Source organism: Hibiscus syriacus, unplaced genomic scaffold, assembly GCF_006381635.1.
Source record: "Hibiscus syriacus cultivar Baekdansim isolate YM2019G1 unplaced genomic scaffold, ASM638163v2 tig00015919_pilon, whole genome shotgun sequence".
Lineage (NCBI taxonomy): Eukaryota > Viridiplantae > Streptophyta > Magnoliopsida > Malvales > Malvaceae > Hibiscus > Hibiscus syriacus.
The window spans coordinates 486,062-502,612 of record NW_024062375.1 but is presented as its reverse complement, the minus strand read 5'-3'; the positions used below and the strand labels follow the sequence as shown (position 1 = coordinate 502,612).

Here is a 16,551-nt window from a genome sequence, read left to right as displayed (position 1 = left end):
TAATGAACACCTAAACAAGAAAAGTCTTATCTTCTTCTCGTATTTTTTTTACTGCTCTCTTTTTTTCCTTTCCAATTTTTCCTCTGTTTTCCTTTTTTTTCAAAAACCCGAAAGTTCATTGTTTCCTTTTTTTTGAACCCCTTTTTATTTTCTTTTTTTCTTTCTCTTTCTTTTTTCTTACAAACCCTGAATCCCCCTCCAAAAGCTTTCTTTTTTCTCTCTATTTTCTTGTTTGAATAACCCACCCCTAAAAAGGGAAAATTGAGGGCTTTTATCACCCCAAATCATCATCAATTATCTTTGCGTGTGGTTCGAAATGTAAATATTGATATCTTGGAGTGTTGTGGTTGCATTGCAGGAGTTGGAGTGGGGGTAGCGTGTTGGAGCGGTCGAGCTTCTGCGGTTGGTGGTGACGTGGAGTGCCAGCAGTAGACAGTCGGAACGGGTTTGGGTCTTGTTGGGCTTCAGGTTTGGGTTGTTTTTAATTTGTTTGGCCTGATTGGGCCTATTGTATTTGGTTATGCACAAGTAAATAAATAAATATAAGTAATATAATAATAATAATAATAATAACAAATGGGATGAAAACGAGTGTCGACACATTTCACTACTGTGAGTCAATGTTAAATTTCATTATCGGAATTATTTGATATGTTTAGTGCTGGAATTACGTATTCATTTCGTTGGTGTAAGTTAATGTTAAGTTTCACTACTAGAATTATGTGATATCTTTAGCGCTGGAATTACATATTCATTTCACTGGTATAAGTCAATGTTAAGTTTCACTGCTGAAATTATGTGATAAGTTTAGTGCTAGAATTACGTATTCATTTCACTGGTGTAAGTTAATGTTAAGTTTCGCTGAAATCATGTATTAAGTTAAGTGCTAGAATCACGTATTCATTTCACTAGTGTAAGTCAATGTTAAGTTTCACTGCTGAAATCATGTCATAAGTTTAATGCTAGAATTACGTATTCATTTCACTCATACGTGAATGTTAAGTTTCACTGCTAGAATTGTGATGTGTTTAATTTAGTGTTGGAATTACATGTTAATGTTCACGGTTGTAAATATGTGTTATGATATATGTTATGACAATAATATAAAATATGTATGGAAGCGTGAATGATAGCTAGGTGAATGATAAAGAGCTACGGCTCACTTGGCATGCAAAGATATGTAATCGTGAGTATTCCGAGTGACTCGTACAGGAACCTCGTAGGATTAGAGTGACTCGCAAGGGTGCACCTAATCGTGATTGTTCTGGGTGACTCGCACAAAAGTCCCGAAGGATTAGAGTGACTTATACGGGAACACCTAATCGTAATTATTTCGGGTGACTTACATGGGAGTCCCGAAAGATTAGAGTGATTTGCACGAGTGCACCTAATCGTAATTATTTTGGTTGACTCGCACGGGAGCTCCGAAGGATTAGAGTGACTCACAAGGGATCATATTATCGTATTTGCTACCAGGAAACTCGTACGGGAGCCCTGAAGTGATCCAAGTGCCACACATGGAGTATTTACAATGTTTATAATTATACGATCATAATAATAATGATAATGCTAATTTCTTGGACTAAATGATATAGCGACTGTTGGAGAAATGTATATTTATATGTATGAACTTTGGAAGATTACAGTATATGCACTTCTCATTTACATTACTGAACTTATAATATATAAATCTCTCAGGATAATTGTACATTTCTGGGCTCTTGTGGCTCACTCTTTAAATTGTTTTCTATCTCAGGATTTTAGAGGTAGATTGTTTGTCGGAGAAGAACCAACATCGTTGAATCCCCACCCTTGTTTATTAGAGTACAATAGTAACAATACTGAATTCTTGTGTCGGGCGAATGTATCCATGTAGGCCTTACCGTATCGGTCATTGTACTTGATTTTATTGTAAAAGTATTTTAAAATTGTTGTTTTCTCTTTTGTAGATCAAATGGTATAATGGAGCTCCAATTTGGTTAAGTTATTTTTGTTTCGTATGTATTTATCATTTTTATTGAATTTGATGAGTCTCATTAAAAGGGGTTTCTTGGCAGAGGTGTACGAGCCCGTCGGGACCCTAGTACTGTGACACTTTGGGCCCGAACGAGTCAAGGGTTTTATAATTTTTGAATAAGAATTTGACAAAGACTGAAACACAATGGATTTAATCTAGTCCTAAATTGAGCCTCAGATGTTCCACGATTGGGGTAGTTTTATTCAAAGAAAATACTCCAACAATTTGAAGAGATAAAACCTTGAAAGACAATGATTCACTACTTCACACTTGAGGAGATAGGATTTTTGATAAGGTCAGATGAAATCTGTTGTCAACAATTGCTCCTCTTAATCTTTTGTTGTGGACCAAGAATATAGCAAAGACCCAAAGATGATGAATTTCGTCTAATCCTAAATTGATCCTCAAATCATCTACGTTTGGGTTGGTTTTATAGACAGTGGTTTTCGTCCCGATATCGATATTATTATTTATATTATTATTATTATTATTATTAAATAATAATTACATTTTATTTACAGTCCCGATGGCAATTGGCCCAATCCAGTTACAAATCCATGCCCAGGAGCAAGCCCAGCAACCCGAAGCCCAACGCTACAACCCACATGTGGCCCAAACCTGACTAGGGTTTCTATGATATCTTCAGCCGCCTCCAACTCACAGCCGTTGGATCTAAGATCAAATCCAACGGTCCAGATTACCCATCAACAAGGGTTTTACCCTAAACAAGACCCAGTGGCCGCCGCCAGCAATGTGGAATGTCCGTTGTGTCGCGCATGAGAGGCACGCGCTTATCCTCTGACATCCTCATTGCGTGAACCGCCATCAGAGAACTCCCACACCGCCACCATCAGTAATCCGTACCAAACAGTGATAACAAAGACAACCCTGTCAATCAAATATCTAATTCAAATTCTAAGCATATTTTAAAAATAATATAAGTATTGAAAACTGGGATTTCAACCACCAAACTCAGAAAAATAACTCCTACTCTATACCACCATCAAATCGGTCCCAAATCAAGAAATGAAGATAAAAAGAACATAAGGGAGATCAGAAAAGGGAGGTCATTTTTTTTTAAAAAAAGAGAGAGCAACAACTAAAAAACAGAGCTACTTTCGAAAAAAAGAGAAATAGAGGAGAAAAGGAAGAAGAAACTGACATTTGGAACCAAATCTCATCACCGGAGCTTCCAAATGACGGTAAAGGGTTTTGTTTTTTGAAAGTATATCCCTAGATCTAGGACGTTTGGGGGGGACTTTAGGCTTAGGGGTGTTTGGATTCGAGTTTAGAAAAAAGGGTTGTTTTGGGTTCGTTTTCGAACTCCGGCCATCGTAGACGACGACAGAGAGTTCCGGCGGATGGTGGCCGAAGGCTGCCGACTTCTCCTCGACGGTTAAGAGAAGAGAGAAGGTGATAGTAAAGAAAATCTCTCCTTTTAGAGAGAGAAACAAAATTGAAAATGGGGGTTTGGGGACTAAAAGGTCGGTCTTTTGGGTATTTATACCCTACACTAAACATTGTTGTTTAGCAAGGGACCGGGGGGCATTTTTTTGCGTGTGGGTTAATCACGTTTTAGATCCCTTGAGATTTGTAACTTTGTCTTTTAGTCATTTAATGAAAGTTTTGTCTTTCTGTTTTGAGCACTATTTTTTTCTTCGTATTTATTTTAGTACCTATAAATTTTTATTTATGTTGCTTAGCTGTTTATACTTTTTCTTGTTGATTTTACATGATTTTTATTTAGGTTCTTTATATGTACCAATATATATGTTTGAGATTTATGCTTTGGATTCTATATTAGCCTTTTTATTCATTTTAGTTGTTATTTGGTATAAATAATTTCCAGCACTTGCATTGTTTAATATATCTGCTTTTGGCTCTTGTTGGTTATTGGTACTGTTGTTTGGTCCTTCGAATCTTTGTTAATACTATTATGTTACTTTGAAATATATTTTATGTTCGAAAGATTTTTTTAATATATTTAATATATATATATATATATATATATATATATATATTATTTAAAAGCTAAAGCAATGTTACTTCGTACGTGGAATCCATAGAAACCTGCCTTAACTAACGAGGGTCATGTTCCCAAAGATTGTCCATATATATATATATATATATATATATATATATATATTGTAGATGCTCATTTTGTCAGGAATTTCATTCGAGGTCCATTACATCCTTCAACCTATTTATAAGCCCCGCGACCGGTCACATGTCGATGATGTTTCCATATACCGATCGATGAGCTTTATTTCAAGAGAATATGAGCTTTATGGCAAGAATAATAATCTTTTGAAAATAATATTATTATTTTCTAAAGTATAATAGATCCAAATCAATCTAAGAAGGAAAATAATCTCTATTTTATGAGGAGAGATTTTCAAATCTCTTAATAAGGGAAAGAAGATCCTCTTTGAAGAGGATAAATAGTCATTCCTGCAAAGCAAAGAAGGGGGACCTGTCGACTGAGTTCAGCACTTTCACCATCAAAATCGAAGTCGATCAAAAGCTCGTGGGAACCACGGTGAATCTGACTGTCTCGTACGTGAAGCTGACAAACAATATTTTGACACCGCAGGCGTTGTTGGATCTGGGAGTCGAGGTGATCAAAACGCTCGGTACATACCTCGCCTATGCTTACAATGTTGTTTAATACTGTTTTCGAGTAAATAAGAAGCTGGTTTCGACAACTTTCGCTATGCGTTTATGTAATTTCGTGTGTGTTTGGGTGTGCCTGATTGAAGTATGAAAAGCTTCTAGGTTTGATGTTGTTGCTTGAGCTAATGAATGACGTGTATGAATATATATATATATATATATATATATATGTTAAATATTTATATATATATATATTTATTTTTCATATTATTTATTGAATATTCCCTTCACCATATGTACATATTATAATATATAAAAGCGATAAATATTTTATACCTCCCCTTTTCGTATTAAATAATAGTTCATGAATTTTATGCATAAATTTATGTTAAATATGACTTAGTCATTACATCACATTCCACCTTTATGTATTATGTGTTACTACACGTATAATTTATATATTATAGTACAAAAATATATGTATATAATTTTTTTGCATGAAAATGTCACTTCATATGATAGCTTTTTATGTATTCTTCAATGTGTATGTGATCACACGACATCATTTTGCACAATAGGTACGATATCTTCACGTGCATAACTCGACATATAATTACATAACTGGATTAAGGGTAATACCCTTTTAATTTAAAATTGTTTTGAGGGATTTGTCTTAACTTTTTAGAGAGCCGCTTTCGACGATTTTAAATTAAAAGTGTATCCCAACATTGAAACTTTAAAAATTTGATTTCTCACTTAAAATTTGGGAACGAAAGAAAAAGAAATATTCGGTTATTTAAATGTTTTGAGAAAAGATTGTTAGAACTTATCTAAGATCTGGTCTCGATATTTTTAAATAATTGAATATTCTTCATTGTAAGAACCATTTTTCTTATTTTATATAACAACTCAGCTCTCAGTTGAAGCCAAGCAACCAATGCCTCCACCATTCCCATAATCCCACTCAAATTTTTACCTAAACCACTAAATAAACCTAACCCACTACCTATGCCCATGATAATACTCCCACTCACTCACCCAAATCCCATTTAATCCCACTAAAACAATATAAAAGAACGAACCTAATTCTCCACTACATCAATGATGAATACCATTCAGTGAGATTAAAAGGGGGCAGAAACGAACGAAATAGGGGGGAGGAATTAACAGAACCAATAAAGAAAAATAGGGGGTTTTTGGTTTTACGGGAAAAACCTTGTAAGGCAAAAAGGGGGGATTTCATCTTTTCTCTGGAAGAGGAGGTTATTTTGTAACAATTATCTATATTTTCTTTTTTCATTCAAAATCCATACACAACAACAAGAACATTTCAAGGTTATTTTTTTAGTTTCGTTTTTAGTTTTTTCCTTATTCTTTTTCGAACAGAAATAAAAACGTAAAACCTAGGGTAGTTTTAGACCTTTACCTTTGTTTGGTGGTCGGTCGCCGGTCATCGGGGTAACCACTGTTTTGTGGTGGCCGGCGTTAGATGCCCTTGGTCATTGGGGAGGCATCGTTCGTGAGAGAGGGGAGAGATGCCTTCTCAGCCATGAAGAAGTAAATGAAAGAAAAGGGGAGGGAATTTTGCTATTCACAGGTTATTGGAAATGATATAAAATGGGGCTTTCATATTAATTTTTTGGGAAAATCATGTGTCAGATCCTTGGTTTCTGGGATTTTTTTTACTTTGTCCATTTATTTTAAGGGCTAATCATCAAATAATCCCTATAATTTAGGTGCATATTTACACTTAAGTTCCTAATTTATCTATTTTTTTATTGTTTCGAAATTAGCTGCTATATTTTCATTTTATTTTATTTTGATCTTTATGCTTTACTTTATTATATTTTAGTCATTTTAATTCTGTATTTTAATTTTCTGAACTATTTTATTTTCGACTTTATATTTTGATATCTTTTATTTTAATCCTTTACTTTATATTTTAATTTTATTTATTTAATTTCAGTCCTTTAATTTCATCACTTTAATTTTCTATTTTTATTTATGCTTTACATTTTCAATACTTTAAATTTAATTCTTTAACTATTATATGTTTATTTTGTTTTAAGTGTTTAATTTTTAATATTTTTATTTTAGTCACATTATTATATATTATGTTTTTTTACTTTGGTTATAATGTTTATAATTATTGTATATTAGTCACTGATTTTTAGTGTTATAATATTTTGGTAATATTCAATTTGGTCACGAAATTTGATAAATATCCTATTTTAGTTATGCTATTGTCATAATATTATTTTTTAAGTTAATTTGTATGTTGATTCCTCACTAAATATTATTTGTTTTAATTCGACTATATTATGTTACACATATTTATTTTGCTCAATATAACTAATTATTTCAAGCTTTATTTTATAATTTTGGATAATTTATATTTTAATCCTAATTATATGGTTTTATTATATTTTAAAGTTTTAAATTGTGTTATTTTCACCTTATGAAATATATAAATTATTAGATTGGTTAGACATTTAATTTGGCAGTCTTTTATTATTTAATTTATTTTGTTTATTATTTTATTTCATTTCGAGGTTTAAAATATTATTATTATAAATATTTTATTATTCAATATATTTTTCTTTAAAGAGTTGTTTATATTATTTTACACAAAGAATGACAGTTAATTTATATTTAATTTAAATTTAAAAAATCTATGAGGATGAAATTTTCGAATTTGAATAAGAAATATATGAAATAGCTTTCCCGCCAAGGGATTGCTAATGTCGAGATTTCTTTTCAAATTAAAGAATATTTTTAATTAATTAATTAATTTGAAGTAAATCAATCAATATTAAATAAACGAATCATATTTTAACTTGATATTTGATTCATGATTTCCACCATTAATACAACGTGTAAGCGACACAGTACCAATTTTGGGCGTTGTGGGGGTGTTAATCCTTCCCCACGCATAACCGACTTCCAAACTCGTTTTAATCGAATCTTTGGTAAACGCAAACCAGCCTTTGTCTTAAAAAATGATTTTTCTTAAAATAGTTTTTAAAAAGACATTTTTAGGTATTCGACCAACCTAATCCAAAGGTCGATGACGAATCTTTTCAATTTTATCTAATTTAATTCCAAATCACCAAATTTTCCAAAATTAAAAGTCGTAACTATTTTTTAAACAATTAAATAATTGTTCCGCCGAAAAACGGTTATGACAGCTTGGTGACTCCGCTGGGAACTTATTTTAGAGAGTCAGGCTGTAAGTCACTTACTCATTGTTGTTGTGGTGAAAATTATGAGTTCGAGTCTTTAGTTAACTTATGATCTTTTATTGAAGTTTTTAATTGCATCATTATTTTTATTGTTATACTAACATTTGAATTTTTGCTTTCAGATATGTCCAAGTTGTTGTCGAGAGGTTTCGTTTCTTTGAGTCAAAGGGTTGAATGTTCCTCCTCACACACATCACAGGCATCTGCATAACATAAGCTATATACCCGAGCTCTGAACCCTTTCTAAGTGGGGGTGAAAGCGACGCCTTCGTGAGAATTTATTCTCCGTGCAGGCCTAGCAAGTAACCTTCAGGATTCATATACCTTAAGTCTTCATGTGAATTTATTCTCCGCATAGGCATAAGGGAATGTATCCTCTCGAATTGAACTCGATCCGCTTAAGCCTGTAATGGGTAAGGATCGGGGGTTTAGCAGCCCAAGGGGGCACTAACATCAAGGACAATTCGAGTACCTTTTTCCTCATAGAGTCGAAACCATGCATACAGTGAACCATAGAACGGTCACCCTAGGTATAGTTATATCGAACCTTTGTCTGTCAGTAGATACCCAAATTAAGTGTACACAAAGGAGAAATAAGTTCTAACTTTTGTCTATTAATTAATTTATTTTTTTGAATAAATGCATGCGAACTAATAATCATACGGTTAGGATTATTAATTCTCTTTGTATTCCTTTTTTTTCAGTCTCAACTTTGATTCGTATTTAATTATTTATGCTAAAATTATATTTCCGGACTAATCATTTCAACTAACTTGATTATTTTTGTTTTGTTTCTACTAACATTGGTTTCCTTTTGTCTACTCTTATTTCATTTTTGCATGAACATGACATATCATTCAAAGATATTGATCCTTAAATGACTGGTTATGTAGAAGGTTCTTGAAAAACAATATCACAGCAATGCCTTTCTCTGGGATCGGTAGGATTTCGAATATGCTTCATGTAGATCGAGTAGCTGGAGGGAGTCTACTTACCAAGGAGACGAGCCGGACGTATACCTGCTGAGGTAACAAGTTGAAATCAAGAAGATTCGATGCTGAAGTCAACAATTGAAGATCATGAACCAGCTCGGAAGATTTTTGGAAGTGGAAGATGAAATAGAAGCTTTGAAGACGATGCAGTTCTCAGATGCTCGCAGGAGCTAGGCGACTTGTAGATAGACCAGATTTTTACTTCCCCAGTGTACCGAGACATTGTCGAATTTTTTTTTAAGAATTGTTCTAGGAACAGTTATTTTTTGATCAATGTCTTATGCATACATTCATTTTGCATGACACTTGCATTCATCAATACATTTTCGAATCATGCATTAAAGCGTTCATTCATTAAAGTAATGATAATAAGATAAGGTTTCTGATCGCAGTGATCTAGGTTCATACTGGTAGCAAGAGTGCTTATCATCATTGACGAAAGAAAATGCCTAAAGAAATAGAGGATAATTTAGCCAGAATTGAGAGAGAACATAAAGATATGCAAGAAGAAATGAAGAACAAGTTAGCACAACTTGAGGCTAATATCGCAAACTCTCAGCTAGACCTGTTGAACAAGGTGGAAGAAATGTTTAGGAGACATTTGATCACTGGAAAGACCACTGTGGAAGACCCCATACATCCTCTGGGTTTCACGCCTGTTCACATTCCTAAGCACATCTCTGCTCATCAAGGAATCCGATCACCAGTCTGTTTCACTATCCAGAACACATAATATAATATTGGAGCTTCATTCCCCACTGATTGTCCTACTGCTTCTGGGCTGAAGCCAGGTGAACATTGTGTTAATATTGAGGTCCCTGACCAAAATGAATTAGCTGAAAATGAAGAGATTATCCAAAGAATGAAAGATATAGAAGAGATGGTAAAATCCAAGGAGATGGTCAATGCATTCTATGGGAGTGATGCAAGGGATCTAAGCTTGGTTCCTGACCTCATATTACCCCCAAAGTTCAAAGCACCAGACTTTGAAAAATACAACGGAAGCACTTGCCCATCAGCCCACCTCATCATGTTCTGCATGAGAATGACGGGCTACACTGAAAACGATAAGCTTCTGATACATTGGTTCTAAGATAGTTTGATTGGAACGGCGGTCAAATGGTACAATCAGTTGACCAGATCCCAGATCAAATCATGGATAGATTTGGAACGAGCATTTTTGGAGCATTATAGTCACGTCACTGACCTGGTACCTGACAGGTGGACGTTGCAAAACATGGAAAAACGACACAATGAAACCTTCAGGCAGTACGCCCAAAGATGGCACGATGTGGCATCACAAGTACAACCACCGTTGCTGGAAAATGAGACTACAATTATCTTTGTGAATACCTTGAAGGATCCATATCTGGGGCATCTGGTAGGAAATGCTACCAAGAACTTTGCCGACCTGTTCATTTCCAGGGAATTAATCGAGAATGCCATTAGGAATGGCAAGATAAGAGGCTCTGACAGTACCGACGTTAAGAAAGGAGCTGATGTCAATACAGTGAGTTCTTATTCTGCTAATCATGGGGCCAAACCTTATAAAATGACCCGAGAGAAGACCCCTATTAGTAAAATTTTGGTGACATATGAAGAGCTGCTCGCAGTACTAGTTGAGAAGAATCTCGTGACTCCATTTAGGTTTAAACCGAAAGAACCCCCATTTCCTGAGGGGCATGATGCTAATGCAATATGTAGCTACCACATGGGAAGCTCGGGGCATACTAGTGAGAATTATGGGGCATTGAAGCGCAAGGTTTTACACTTAATCGATTCAGGTGCATGGACATTCAAAGGATGATAGGGCATTCTGATGCAAACTGAGAAAAAATCATTGCAACCACTACGAACTTTTTGATGCACTAGCATATTGTCTTGTTTGAATTTCTTTTCTTTCTCTTTTCGTTAAAAACTTTGTAAGTCACTTGAGAATCAAACATTTTAAATGCTACCTTCTTTAAAAATCATCTTGATTAAAAGCTCTTTTAAGAATCAGAGTTATAGATCTTTGACAAAATGACAAGATTGAAAACTGATAAAACAAGGACCCTTGACCTTACCACATATGATACATTTGAACCTCATACCCTTCTCTTGCAAGGACCACTTTAGCCTTCTCCTTTCATGAGGAAATGATCAAAAGGATTGGCATTCAGGTATGAATAGGAGCAGACAACATGGGTCATTTCTTGTGTATGACATTGCAAAACTTACTAGACTACACTTCTGTTGAAGACGTTTAGTGATGATACTAATCTTCGCAAATGGAATGGTGAAACAGATGAATTTAGTTTAGGTCATTTTGTTTGGGAACTAGATTCTAAATGTGAGATTTCCTAACAATCAAGGACACCTAGACTATAACAGGTTCTTCTCGATGAGCTTAAGAAATTTTAAATCTGACTGCTCAAAAAAAGCTAATAAATTATTACTATAGATTATACAATAAAGCTGAGCTATTCCGCTAAAGCAATTGGTTATAGAGGCAACTCAAAAGCCCTGGCTTTATGAATAGATTGCATTCAAACCATGACATTATTCGGATACTCGGCAGTTCGGTGTTTGCTCCACTGTAATTGTCAAGTCAAAGATCTTGTGATGAGACGAACCCTTCAGCTAGCCCATTGAGGGCGATTATAAGGTATATACAATAAAGCTGAATTCAGTTAGCCAGACAATGGCAAATTAAATCAATTTGATCTAATAATGAGTTTCGATGAAAATTGACTAAGGGAATCGGGGAACACTTGTTATAGTCAACCTCACACAAGCACGCATGAATTTTATGTTTAGATTGTTGTCACTGCATTACCTTTGTTAAAGGAAGTCTATTAAGCTTGAACAAATGAAATATTTCAGAGAATTGAAACAGAAGCGTTCTAGAAAGTCTATTGATTGATTATATTAGTTGCGTCATTTTGTCAGCATCTGATTAAAATGCCAAGCCAAAGAAGAGGGGCATGTCGTAAGGTTTACAGGGATCGAACAAGAAATATCATTTCAATGAGTGAAACCTTAGAAACTTTAAGGAACTAACCTAAAACCAACCTATCAATTTTGACACTTGACAAAGAGGTATAACTTTGAAAGATTAAAAGAGCTGTTGATTCTCTTGATATTTACTGAACTCATATTCTGTGATTGGCTTCAATTGTGAGCCTAAAAGAATGACGTTTTTACTAAAACGAACTTTCCATATTTTGAAAATAAAAAGAAAGAAAACATTTTCAAACAGGACAATCTCTCTGGAGAGTTTAGCCTGGAAATTGACAGAGGTCCCTCAGACCTAGAAGCTCAGAATCATAAATTGAGGCAAAAAAAGTTTGTGTTAAGGAGCCAGGAAAGCAGATGTTTGCAAAGAAATGCGATGTTACACCTTGGTGTGAGAGAAGAATGAAGACGAACAAATCAAGAAGAGAACCAAGATTGCTTGAGCACATTTTCACTGCTATTAATTAAGAAGAACATGCATTATACATACATGAATTTGCATATTTGCATCAAACATCCTTCATCAGGATAGTTGCATTCAACTACATTTTACAGATCTTTCAGGAAAAAATGAGAGTAAAAGACAACAAGACATCCTCTGCAAGAGGGAACAATCATCTTCATATTCAACATTTCCAGACAAATTTTGTCTCGCTTGAGACAGTCTCATTTAATACGGAGGATTTATCTCACTGGGGATTGTTTTTCTTAAAACAGACTTTGTCTCACTTGAGACTGTTTTACTTGAAAGAAGACATTTCATTTGACTCAAGATTATTTTTCTTAAAACAAGATTTGTCTCACTTGAGACAGGTTTTATTCAAAACAAGACATTTCATTTCACTACATGTTATTTTTCTTAAAACAAGATTTGTCTAACTTGAGACATTTTTACTCGAAATAAGAAGATTTATTTCACTTGAGATTGTTTTTCTTAAAATAAGATTTTATCTCGCTTGAGATAGTTTCCCTCGAAACAGAAGATTGTATCTCGCTTGAGATAGTTTCACTTGAAACAGAAGATTTTATCTCGCTTGAGATAGTTTCACTCGAAACAAAAGGTTTTATCTCGCCTGAGATAGTTTCCCTCGAAACAGAAGATTATCTCGCTTGAGATAGTTTCCCTCGAAACATAAGATTTTATCTCGCTTGAGATAGTTTCCCTCGAAACAGAAGATTTTGTCTCGCTTGAGATAGTTTCCCTCGAAACAGAAGATTTTGTCTCGCTTGAGATAGTTTCCCTCGAAACAGAAGATTTTGTCTCGCTTGAGATAGTTTCCCTCGAAACAGAAGATTTTGTCTCGCTTGAGATAGTTTCCCTCGAAATAGAAGATTTTGTCTCACTTGAGATAGTTTCCCTCGAAACAGAAGATTTTATCTCGCTTGAGAAAGTTTCTCTCGAAACAAAAAATTTTATAAGAAACTAAGTTTGATTTTCAAGGTTTTCTTGATGAGTAAGTCCTTCGGGCCATCAGTAAGTATTTTGAGCATGATGCTTAAATCCTTCGCGTCATCTATAAGTCTTTCGAGTATGATGATAAGTCTTTCGGGCCATCCATAAGACCTTCAGGCAGGGTGTTTTCAACATTTTTGATACTCAATACATCACAAATGGAGTTGAATCAGCAACACCTTACTCGAGGGACCAACATTGCCAGTAGAGAATTCATAATGAAGAGCTTGTTCAAACTTGTACTCGATTCACAACACTTCGAATCAGAAACGCCTCGCTAGAGGGATCAACATTTCCAGTGGAAAGATCATAATGATAAGAACCCATAACCTGAGGAACTAAAGATGAAGACTCGGCCAAGAGAATGAAGTAAAAGATGATATCATTTGCGGCAAGGACCCGACGAATTCTGCAGAAAGAGAAGAATTGGCATTCCCAGTAAAGAGTTCACAATGTGACAAGAAGAGACCAAGATGGAAAATGGTGCTTTATTATCTTTGCTTCATTTCTGTTTCACATCAATGAGCAAAGAGGGGCAGCTGTAAGCATCATTTTTCTTATTTTATATAACAACTCAACGCCCACTTAAAGCCAAGCAGCCCATGCCTCCACCATTCCCATAAAATCCCACTCAAATTTTTACCTAAACCACTAAATAAACCTAACCCACTACCTATGCCCATGATAATACCCCCACTCACTCACCCAAATCCCATTTAATCCCACTAAAACAATATAAAAGAACGAACCTAATTCTCCACTACATCAATGATGAATACCATTTAGTGAGATTAAAAGGGGGCAGATACGAACGAAACGGGGGGAGGAATTAACAGAACAAATAAAGAAAAATAGGGGTTTTTTGGTTTTACGGGAAAAACCTTGTAAGGCAAAAATGGGGATTTCATCTTTTCTCTGGAAGAGGAGGTTATTTTGTAACAATTATCTATATTTTCTTTTGTCATTCGAAATCCATACACAACAACAAGAACATTTCAAGGTTATTTTTTAGTTTCATTTTTAGTTTTTTTCCTTATTCTTTTTCGAACAGAAATAAAAACGTAAAAACTAGGGTAGTTTTAGACTTTTACCTTTGTTTGGTGGTCGGTCGCCGTTCGTCGGGGTGACCACTGTTTTGTGGTGGCCGGCGTTAGATTCCCTTGGTCCTTGGGGAGGCACCGTTCGTGAGAGAGGGGAGAGATGCCTTCTCAGCCATGAAGAAGAAAATGAAAGAGAAGGGCAGGGAATTTTTCTATTCATGGGTTATTGGAAAAGATATAAAAGGGGACTTTCATATTAATTTTTTGGGAAAATCATGTGTCAGGTCCTTGTTACTTTGTTCATTTAATTTAAGGGCTAATCGTCAAATAATTCCTATAATTTAGGTGCATATTTACACTTAAGTTCCTAATTTATCTATTTTTTATTGTTTCGAAATTAGCTGTTATATTTTCATTTTATTTTATTTTGATCTTTATGCTTAACTTTATTATATTTTAGTCATTTTCATTCTATATTTTAATTTTCTGAACTATTTTATTTTAGGCTTTATATTTGATATCTTTTATTTTAATCCTTTACATTATATTTTAATTTTATTTATTTAATTTCAGTCTTTTAATTTCATCACTTTAATTTTTTATTTTTATTTATGCTTTACATTTTTCAATACTTTAAATTTAATTCTTTAACTATTATGTTTATTTTGTTTTAAGTGTTTAATTTTTAATATTTTTATTTTAGTCACATTATTATATATTATGTTATTATTTGACTTTGGTTATAATGTTTATAATTATTGTATACTAGTCATTGATTTTTAGTGTTATAATATTTTGGTAATATTCAATTTGGTCACGAAATTTGATAAATATCCTATTTTAGTTATGCTATTGTCATAATATTATTTTTTAAGTTTATTTGTATGTTGATTCCTCACTAAATATTATTTGTTTTAATTCGACTATATTATGTTACACATATTTATTTTGCTCAATATAACTAATTATTTCAAGTTTTATTTTATAATTTTGGATAATTTATATTTTAATCCTAATTATATGGTTTTATTATATTTTAAAGTTTTAAATTGTGTTATTTTCACTTTATGAAATATATAAATTATTAGATTGGTTAGACATTTAATTCGGCAGTCTTTTTATTATTTAATTTATTTTTTTTTATTTTATTTCATTTTGAGGTTTAAAATATTATTATTATAAATATTTTATTATTCAATATATTTTTCTTTAAAGAGTTGTTTATATTATTTTACACAAAGGATGACAGTCAATTTATATTTAATTTAGATTTAAAATATCTATGAGGATGGAATTTTTGAATTTGAATAAGAAATAGATGAAATAGCTTTCTCGCCAAGGGATTGCTAATGTCGAGATTTCTTTTCAAATTAAAGAATATTTTTAATTAATTAATTAATTTGAAGCAAATCAATCAATATTCAATAAACGAATCATATTTTAACTTGATATTTGATTTATGATTTCCACCATTAATACAACGTGTAAGCGACACAGTACCAATTTTGGGCGTTGTGGGGGTGTTACTCCTTCCCCACGCGTAATCGACTCCTGAACTCGTTTTAATCGAATCTTTAGTAAACGCAGACCAACCTTTGTCTTAAAAAATGATTTTTCTTAAAATTGTTTTTAAAAAGACGTTTTTAGGTGTTCGACCAACCTAACCCAAAGGTCGATGGCGACTCTTTTCAATTTTATCTAATTTAATTCCAAATCACCAAATTTTCCAAAATAAAAAGTCATAACTGTTTTTTAAACAATTAAATAATTGTTCCGCCGAAAAACGGTTATGACATTTATCTTTCTAAAAGACTTGGTAATTTTAATTTAATATGTTTTGATGCTTTTGAATATTATAATTTATTTTAAAATTCAGATTTTTTGTTTTATGGGATCATAAATGAAATTAAATTTGAATTTGTAAATTTCATTGCAAAGACATTAATTAATTGACTAGGTACCGATTTAGGGCGCTGTGGGGGTGCTAATCCTTCCCCATGCGTAATCGACTCCCGAACTCAATTTTTTGGTAACGCAAACATCAGTTTGTTGTTTTAATTAAAATTAATTTTTATTTAAAATGACAAAACGTTTTGGGTGCCCAATCACACCCTAATCAAAGATTGGTGACTACTCCTCGAACTGTATTTTTCTATCGTAAAGGAAATCCCAAATTTTTCGAAATGGAAGGTTTTTT

At 33.3% G+C, this 16,551-nt stretch overlaps 1 protein-coding gene across 1 annotated transcript; it reads left to right on the top strand.

Moving 5' to 3' along the window:
* Positions 1-9,309: 9,309 nt before the first annotated feature.
* On the top strand, positions 9,310-10,684 carry LOC120208145. Its single transcript, XM_039207490.1, has 4 exons — positions 9,310-9,570; positions 9,652-9,950; positions 10,086-10,374; positions 10,649-10,684. The coding sequence occupies exons 1-4, from the start codon at positions 9,310-9,312 to the stop codon at positions 10,682-10,684; spliced, it is 885 nt and encodes a 294-aa protein (XP_039063421.1).
* The last annotated feature ends 5,867 nt before the right edge of the window (positions 10,685-16,551 follow it).